The sequence below is a fragment of the Anomalospiza imberbis genome, unplaced genomic scaffold (assembly GCF_031753505.1).
Source record: "Anomalospiza imberbis isolate Cuckoo-Finch-1a 21T00152 unplaced genomic scaffold, ASM3175350v1 scaffold_137, whole genome shotgun sequence".
In the NCBI taxonomy this organism is placed as follows: Eukaryota; Metazoa; Chordata; class Aves; order Passeriformes; family Viduidae; genus Anomalospiza; species Anomalospiza imberbis.
In genome coordinates, this window is record NW_027099771.1 from 37,465 (window position 1) to 46,069 (window position 8,605).

Consider the following 8,605-nt stretch of genomic DNA (forward strand, 5'->3'; position numbering starts at 1 on the left):
ATTAAACTTTTCCCAAGCACAGAAAAATTCAGCAGCAGGTTTCCTTGTTCAATGGCTGAGAGTGCAGTGAGGACTGGAAGCAGGAAAATTATCAGGAAAAAGCAAGCAATTAGAAGACAGCTAATCAGTGTGCACAGTCTGGCCTAACATATAGCCCTGCCCCCACCCCCCCAAACATCCTCGACCCCATACCTCCAGCTGTCAGTAAAGAGCCAAATTTTTAAAAACAGCCAGTAAAATCTGATTTTTTTAACCCATAAATGCAACAATTTTGTCAGCATGCTATAAAACCCGAGGCCCAGGATGCAGCCACACCCACAGTTATTTATAAATAAATAAAAATTTCTTTTTATAAACACACTCCTTTTTATAAACACACTGCAGTTGCCTACAGTCAGAAATGGTCACTTATCTGAGAGGATGCTTCTGAAGTGAATCCCACAGCACGCCTGGGTTGCAGGAATCCTCCCACCAGCTCTCCTGGGTACCAGTGTTGATGCCCTGGGATTGCTCCTTGTGGTCTTCCTCCACTTTCCTGTGCTTGGCAAACAAAGGATCCTGGCTCATGGCAGGGTTATCCACGGCAGGCAGGTCCAGGTCATCAGTCGCAGTTCTGGGTCTCTTTTGGGTCGTCGTGGTCAAATTTGGTGCACGTTGTGCAGCAGTCATGGCCGGCAGCGCTGGCAGCACCACATTTTTCCTCTCAGTTTGGAATGAATCTTCTGATGCTCTGGACCAGAGAAGCAAATTCATGATCATGGTGTACATATAACCTAGGCATTTCTTAAAAGCTTGCCTATATCCTGCCATTCATGCCAACGTCTCAACTAGACATCACTGCCAAAGCTGAGCGGCTCCAAATAAGAGGGAGTTTGAATTGGCAGAGACTTTCACATTCAATAACAGTGGCCTAGCAGATTTCTGATCATCTGAAATCAGGATGACCTGGGAATTCTGGCAGCAAGAAGCAGCCCCAAATAGCTCTCAACCTTGTTTCACCACTGCTCATTTCCATCATTTTTAGCCAGCTTCGCAAAGTTTCCAAGAACACTCCGAGTAGTGAATCCCAGCTCATGGACTGCAGCATCAGAAGAGCAGGAAATGAAGTTAAACCCAGGGAGAAGGCTCAGGGGTGAGGCTGCATTTCTTGCCTAACTCTGCTGGGCATGGGATGGTCCGCTCACCTCTTTCAGCACCCACTTTTCCCGTGTTTTGGTCCCTACTCACTGCACACGTGCTCTCCAGCTGCTCTGCCTTGGCTCAGCTGATGCTGCACCAAGGATGATTTGACACAGAGCACAGCACCATCCTCGACCCGATCCAGACTCCTCTCTGCCCAAAACTACCTCCTACCCATCCCACTCCAAAAGCCAGCACATGAGTAAGAGAGCTGCTCATTTTCCCTGAGGAAAAGGGAGGAAGGAACTCCAGAATTAAAGCTCTTCCATTCCTACTGCAATTGGAACATCCCTTCCCCCAGCCAGTCATCAGCCCCGACACCTCTGTGCTTTCAAAGGATGTCAGAAGCGAAGGGCTCCCTACCCTTACTCACCTACACCTTCAGAGTGGCTTTCTGCACTCGTTGCTTCTGTGGGAATTGTCAAAATCAGAGAGTTTTAGGGAAGCTACAAAAAGCAGACCTCAGAGACAACAAAACTACAATTAGAGCTAAGCAATAGCCGTAAGATTTATCACCAGAAAAATTATATAAGAAGTAGAAAAACAAAGACAAATAGAACAATAGTCTGTATATTAACACTTGTCTAGAATAACTTCCTAAGCTACAGAAAAGTACATCTAGCAAGATATTAAGAAGTTCCAAGCTTAACAATAGAGCTCTGTGCATTGTGTTTTAAAGCTTACAAACAAGTATTACATTCAAAATAAGGAAACACTCTTTTAACAAAAAATGCATGTACTTCTAGTAGTTAGATACAACTACTATCAATATGCTTTTGTTTTGTGTGATTAGTCAAAAAACTTTTGAAGTAAGTTGTAACATTAAGTTCTTTGTATGCTACCAAAAATGTAGACTACTACTGTCTTCCCATTGTCATAACCATGTCATAAGACTAATGCTAAAAAAGAAACTTAACACGCGTTCCACAGCAATCCCATCCCATTCATAATTTATACATAAACCCCCAACCAACAATAGCTTCCAGCATGTAAAGGCCAATCTGCAGCAGCTGTAGCTGCAGAATGCACATCATGTTAGAAGCCAACTCTTGAGTGTCTGGACAGGAGATACAGTTCTTCATCTTTCCCTTCTGAAGACAGACACATCTTTCTGACATCCCATCACTGCATACTCACTTCACTTTATTGGAGCCTTTGTTTGCTGAAAGCTGAAATTATTTTGTTGGGATTTTTTGTCTCATTCCTTTTTCTTCCTGGGAGTATCCCCCTTGTCTTCCCTCTAGCAGCAAGAATAACAACAGGGAAAAAAATTCACTCAGGTCTTGGAAGTTCACCTAAAGTACAGACCAGTACAGCTCAGTTTGATCGATTCTGGTTGAAAACAGAAAAAAACAGCACACTGGAACTCCCTCTAGAGGAGAAGCATCATGGCTCTACTGCCAACCTATGAAGGGGAAACTCCACACGGGTTTTTCAAACACCACCTTGGTCATTGTCCAAACCCACTTCCTCTAGCCCCTCTCACCTTCTTTTTGGGGGACTCCTCAGGACTCCTCATGGCTTTCCTCTTCACGTCTGCCTCCCTTGCAGGCAAGAACAACTTCTTCTCCCCAGGAGGCAAGGGCACCTTCCCTTTGTGCAAATCCCCAGGCCTGTGGCCACTGGGCATGAAGGCATCATACTCCTGAGCATGTCTCAGGAGACTGGGCTCCAAAAAGCCTTTGGTGTTGACCTGGTGGGAGCCCTTTCTCTTCTCAGAGGCCTTGTGAAGTGCTGGCTTCAGGCCTTTTTTGTTGGTGGCTTTTGGCTTCACTGTTTTCTTGACTTGGGGCTGGTTCTTGCAAGACTGGTCTGTGACCTGCAAAAGACCAGCCTCACTCTCTACCTTCCAGACTCTCTTGGATTCGTCATGTACCTGGGACATACTTGGCCTTTTGATACCTAGAGTATTCTTGGGCAAGGCCTCCTTGGTGTGCACAGGAGGCTTCAGAAAGCTGGGCTTGGATGTAACATCAGATTCGTGGGCAGGCTTGGCCACTTGGCCACAAATCTGGACAGGAACCTTGGGCACGTGGGCAAAGCTCTTGTCAGGCTCCTCGTGCTTCCTGTTCTCAGAGGGTTTTTGCACTCCCAGTTTCAGGCCTTTTCAGAAAGCAGGTTTTGGTTTCTCTGCTTCTTGGACTAACAGCTTGTCTTTGGAGGACTGGTCTCTGACCTCCAACGGACCAGGCTCACTCTCCAGCTTCAGGACTTTCTTGGATTTGTCATGCTCCAGGGGCTCGATGGGCCTTTTGATACCCACAATCTTCCTGGGCAAGGCCTCCTTGGTGTGCACAAGAGGCTTTAGAGAGCTGGGTGTGCTCATACCATGAGATTCCTGAGGAGCCTTTGTCACTTGGCCATAGGTCTTGTGAAAATGCTCGGTCATTTGGCCAGAGGTCTTGTGAGTGTCCTCGGCCACTTGGGCAAAGGTCTTGTGGACATCCATGGCCACTTGGCCACAGCTCTTGTAAGAAGGCTCCCTTGCCTTGGACTGGTGCTGGCAGGAATTGCTGCTCATGCCCTGCTCCTGCTTCACACCCTCCTCACGTCCATGCCCATGGGCAATTTCCATGGGACCCTCTCTTTGTACTGCTCCTCACTTTATCTGGGTCATTAGGTTGTCAAGCTGCCACTTTTTAGAAGCTGATGGCTCAGGCTGCCAACAAAAGAGAAAAGAAGGATTCAAGACTGATGCCTTTTTGGCTCTTTCTGTCCTAGCACAGCTCCCCAGAGCCCAGAGACTCTTGCCCAGAAGTCTGGCCTTTGGCCTGTGAAGAACTGACTCTAAACTAACAGGCCACAGGCACTAACTTGCTCCTTGAGCACCATGGATGCACATGTGATGAATAAAATTCATAAACCAGTCAGTGGCAAATGCCTAAGCCTTCACTGGAGTGAGAGGGGTCTTGCAAATCAGTATTTCCAGGACAAACCGGGCAGAATTTGGTAACAGAGGAGAAGTACAACATCTGCGTCCTTCCTAAGACACCAGCCCTGCAGTGGGCAAGGGGCTGTGGAAGCAGCCTCTCCATGGTCTCTCAATTCACCTCACATGCGGGCAGGTCCAGCCCCCTTGGAAGGTTATCCTGCTCACTGTCACAGGAGCTGGTCTCTCTGTCACAGACTGAGGAGCTGTGGCAGTCCCTGGTGCTCTCTGACTCCGAGCTGCTGGGCTGTGCTGGTGCCATCCTCTTGTGCTGGAACTGGAGAGCTCTGCCAGGCCACCAGAAGACAAAATTAGGAAGCAGCAGGGGGGAAGGTTACTTACTTATTCCACTGACATGGCAGCATTCAAAACTAAAACTGAGCCCTGTGTTTGGGCACTGGGAGCAGAGGGGAGAAGGCCAGAGGAATACATTGCCGTGCTCAAAATACCAAGCACCAGAATAAAAAAAAGCTTGGAAATTATCAAACCTTCCACTCACACCCATTCAGACAAACATACACAATTCCCATAGGTTATAGAAATGTTGTCTTTATCCCACTCTACAACTAGCTATATTCTTAGCATATAAAGTGAGGTTTTTAGACCGTCCATGTGAAATACTATATTTCTTTGTGTTTCTTTTTAAATAAAATACCTCCAACACTTTTTTGAAAACTTCTACTTGGGCAATGGAAGAAAGTTTTACAACAAAATAACTTTAAAATGTCATCAGTAGATCTACACAGTTTAGGTAGCTGTAGCTTTACTTGTCCTGCCTGGCATCAAAACCATATCCAGGAATGATCAGATTCAGCTGGTATCCCTTAGCATTTCTACCAGCTTAATCTATTGTCAGTAGGTTGAGGAGTTCAAAGTGTGACAAGATGTTAAGCATCACAGATTAAAAGAAGACAAAAACCTCAGTCTGGTACACAAAGACTGAGGTTTTTTCTCTTCGCTTTTATTCTGTTTTGGTTTGAATCGCAGTCATTGTCACCATGACATGGTTGAGTGCACTCGGCCTTGCTGCGTTAACGATAGGACTTGATGATCTTCAAGGTCTTTTCAGACCTAAACAATTTAGTGAGACCTTCATAAAACAATAATGTTTCTGTTGGTGAAAATTCCCTGCAATGAAGTTTTCTGAGAAGAATCTGACTGATAAGCCAAATTTTTGTACATTCCAGGTTCTTTTAAGTACCTGCCCAGCAGAGATGAGGACAGAGTCTGGTTACTTACGCTGCTCTTGGCTGAGAACTCGGCAAGGTTTCTGAAGCTGTCCCAGCCTGCTCTGGAAAGCAAAAATTAAAAAGTTGCATTTATATGCCTCCCTTGTCGCGTATTTTACCCTGTGGTCTGTCAGCACCAGATGAGAGAGTCACTTTTTTCTAGGGAAGGGTATGCCACCAAGATTGTTCATCACTCCAGGTGGGAGTTTCCTAACTAAATACTGCTGGTCCTCTGCTGAACAGCTACCTTAAGGTCTAGGTAATGATTGGTTACAGTTTCTTAAGCCATTCCTAAATTCATCCCTGTTCAGCAAAGCAGAGGAAATCACGCTGCTGAATCAGTGTAAGCATTCTATGGTCTCTGCCACAAATAACATTAAAAAATTACCTGTCAGCACACAAAGAACTGTGTTTTCTTTGCATTTCTACTTACTCTGCTTCTGTGCTGCAGATCCATCAGGTTGAGATTCCTAGAATAAAAGGACAAAGTAGCTTAGCATGTAGCTAAACAACACAGCTACTGACACCAAGACTGTGTTAACGGCACGTTACGGGCATGTGCACTTTTGAATAAATATTTCTAAAGCATTCCAAGAGCTGCCAAAACTCTGAGCTGGATTTCTGCTAAGCAGAAAGATCTCTTGTATTTAATCAGAAGCCCTGGCATAAATGGGCTGGGTCACCTTTGTTGCCGATGGAAGTTTGGAAGTCTCTGCTGTAGCTGGCGTCTGAAGAGGTGACAGTGAGCTGCTCATTTCCTGGAAAGAGAGGGAGAGAAGCAGCTCTCAAAATGTATTTTTGTCCCCACTCATTTCGTTAACGTATGCAAAACATAAGCAAGCACAGAGATCTTCTATTTAAGAGCACTTACCCTCAAAATGTCTTCAATCAGTGGCACATCAGAGGGCTTCTTTGCCTGAAACAAGAACAAGGGAAACAGAAGGGGTTTGTTTGGGTTTTTTACTAATCGGCAAGAACTCAGCAAACCTTCGCTTACCAACAGCTCTGTAAATGCATTGCAAGTGTACTAAGAATATAATTAAAGTAAGGATGAAAAGCCTATCTAAAGGGGAGTTAATAATGGAGACCAGGCATGGAGAGAGCTGAACCCAGCAATGTCAACTCCTCCTCTGAGGTGTTTGTCTTCCCTTTGGAATCTGGCAGTCAGGGAGCACTGTTTCCATTTCTACTCCTACTTCTCTTTGTTACTATTACTATTTTTATTTATTATTAATATTATCACTATTATTATTATTACCATCATTATCATATCCTTATTATCACTATTTTTAATAAGGTATGTTCTTGTAGTCTGCTCCCTTTATGGAACTGCATTTTCCTTAAGATGCTGTTGAAGCAGTTGAGCCTTGCCTGCAAAGGCACAGGCTGCCTCTGCATGTAAGAGTTGTGCATAAAGCCTCAGGAGTTAAAAAAAAACAGTTAGAAATAAGAGTTCCCAATTCTCCTAAGACAGTTCACAAGTGACAAGAATATTTGTCATTCACACAAATAAAATCAGACTCTTTCTTGTAAAAAAAAAAAAAAAAAACAAAAACACCTGGGTATGATGGAACCCCACACAAGGTGCAGTTTCTGCTTGGTTTCTAACTCTCAACACTGTTTATGGTCAAGGAACTTAGGCTGGCCTCCAGGCAGGCTCCTTCTGCCAAGACTGAAGTTCTGCTCAGCAGAGAGATCTCTTGTAATTTATCAGAAGCCCTGGCCAAAATGGGCAGGGTTACCTTTGCCTGCAATGGAAATTCGGAAGTCTCTGTTCTAGCAGGTGTCCGAAAAAGTGGCAGGAGAGATGACAGAGGGCTGCTCGTTTCCTGGAAAGAGAAGGAGAGAAGAAGCTCACAGGAGTTTTGCTGATGGACACAGAGGCAGTTTCACCCTTCCCAGAGTCAGAGGGATCCACCTCCCCATGGATTTGTACTGGCTTTCCCATGGAGATCTGGTATTGAAGAGCACCCACCTCCAGTATTCCTTCAGTGGACTGCTCATACATGTGCACGATGGGCTGAAACAAGAAAGAGGGAAGCACTGTGAGTTTGTTTGGGTATTTTACTCCTTGATACCAAACAAGCATGCGCTCAGCAAACATTTGCTGACCAACAGCTCTAGAAATGTCTTTCAAGTCCATTCATAATGAAATGCTAATAAGGAATAACAGTTCCATCTGAAGGGCAGTAAGGAACAGAGACCAGGCAGAGCAAGAGCTGAAACCACCAGTCACCTCCTGCAAGATCAATGTCTGGCTTCTCTGGCAGTCAGGAAACACCGTTTCCATTGCTAACTTTTATTGAATATGGTTAAGAAAGTCTGTTTCTGCAGTGTGCTCCCTTCACTGAAAATCAATTTCCTTTAGTTGCTATTGCAGCAGCGAAGCTTGGCCTGCACAGGCACAGGCTGTCTCTGCATGTGAAAGAGTTGAGCAAAATGTGTCATTAGTTAAGAAAAAACAGTTAGAAATAAAAGTTCCCAATCCTAGAGAAATTCCCAGTTCAGTTCTAGAGAAGGAGGAATATTTGTCATTCACCCAAATAAAATCAGACTCATTTTTCTGAAAGATAAAAAAAAAAAAAAAACAAAAACAAAAAACAGAACAACTTTGACCAAAATGCAACCCTTGCAAGGTTCAGTTGTTATTTGGCTTCCAGTGCAGAACAGTCAGGTAACTTGGGCTGGCTCCAGGCTGGATCCTCCTGCCAAGATCGAGCTTTTGCTTGGCAAAGCACTTGACCATCATCACTTGGGCTCCTGGAAAGACATCCTACTACTTATTACACACAACATTTGAACACAGAAAAAGGTTCAGGCCTTCAGGCACAGGAGCTTTTCTGAAGGACTAAAGCAGAGAGCACAAACTTCAAACTAAGCCTAGCTAATGGACCGGCTCTGCAAGGTTGCTTTGATTCTGGCCAGGATTTGATTCTGGCACAAGGAAAGCACCCACACATGGAGCTCGTGCAAGATAGAGCAGACTCTTCATCTGTTTTCAGCCAACTTCAAGGCAGGTGTCCTCATTCTACCTGAGAATAGAAATGCTCTGGAGTTGTCCACAAATTCTGTTTCTTGGCTCCAGACTTTGCAAACTGCAGGGGAACACAGTTTGACTTGCCCTTTTTTTTTTTTTTTTTTTTTTTTTTTTGTTTGGATGGGATTTTTTTGACGCTCCTTTTTAAACACACTTCAAGGAAGATGCCACATTCCTGTTCCTTTCTGCACGCTGACACTCCCTAATTGGGCCCTGCCAGGAAGTCTGCCA

At 44.7% G+C, this 8,605-nt stretch overlaps 2 protein-coding genes across 2 annotated transcripts; both read right to left on the reverse strand.

Annotated features, from left to right (window-relative positions):
• Positions 1-347: 347 nt before the first annotated feature.
• Positions 348-3,761, reverse strand: LOC137466096 (triadin-like). Its single transcript, XM_068177998.1, has 5 exons — positions 3,645-3,761; positions 3,356-3,611; positions 2,541-2,998; positions 2,317-2,419; positions 348-730 (listed from the first exon to the last, which is right to left on the reverse strand). The coding sequence occupies exons 1-3, from the start codon at positions 3,752-3,754 to the stop codon at positions 2,630-2,632; spliced, it is 735 nt and encodes a 244-aa protein (XP_068034099.1). The 5' UTR covers positions 3,755-3,761; the 3' UTR covers positions 348-730; positions 2,317-2,419; positions 2,541-2,629.
• Positions 3,709-6,329, reverse strand: LOC137466097 (AF4/FMR2 family member 1-like). The gene is made up of 6 exons (XM_068177999.1): positions 6,209-6,329; positions 6,021-6,095; positions 5,771-5,807; positions 5,348-5,399; positions 4,230-4,395; positions 3,709-3,838 (listed from the first exon to the last, which is right to left on the reverse strand). Exons 2-6 carry the CDS (start codon positions 6,090-6,092, stop codon positions 3,779-3,781), a joined length of 387 nt encoding a protein of 128 aa, XP_068034100.1. The 5' UTR covers positions 6,093-6,095; positions 6,209-6,329; the 3' UTR covers positions 3,709-3,778.
• Positions 6,330-8,605: the final 2,276 nt, after the last annotated feature.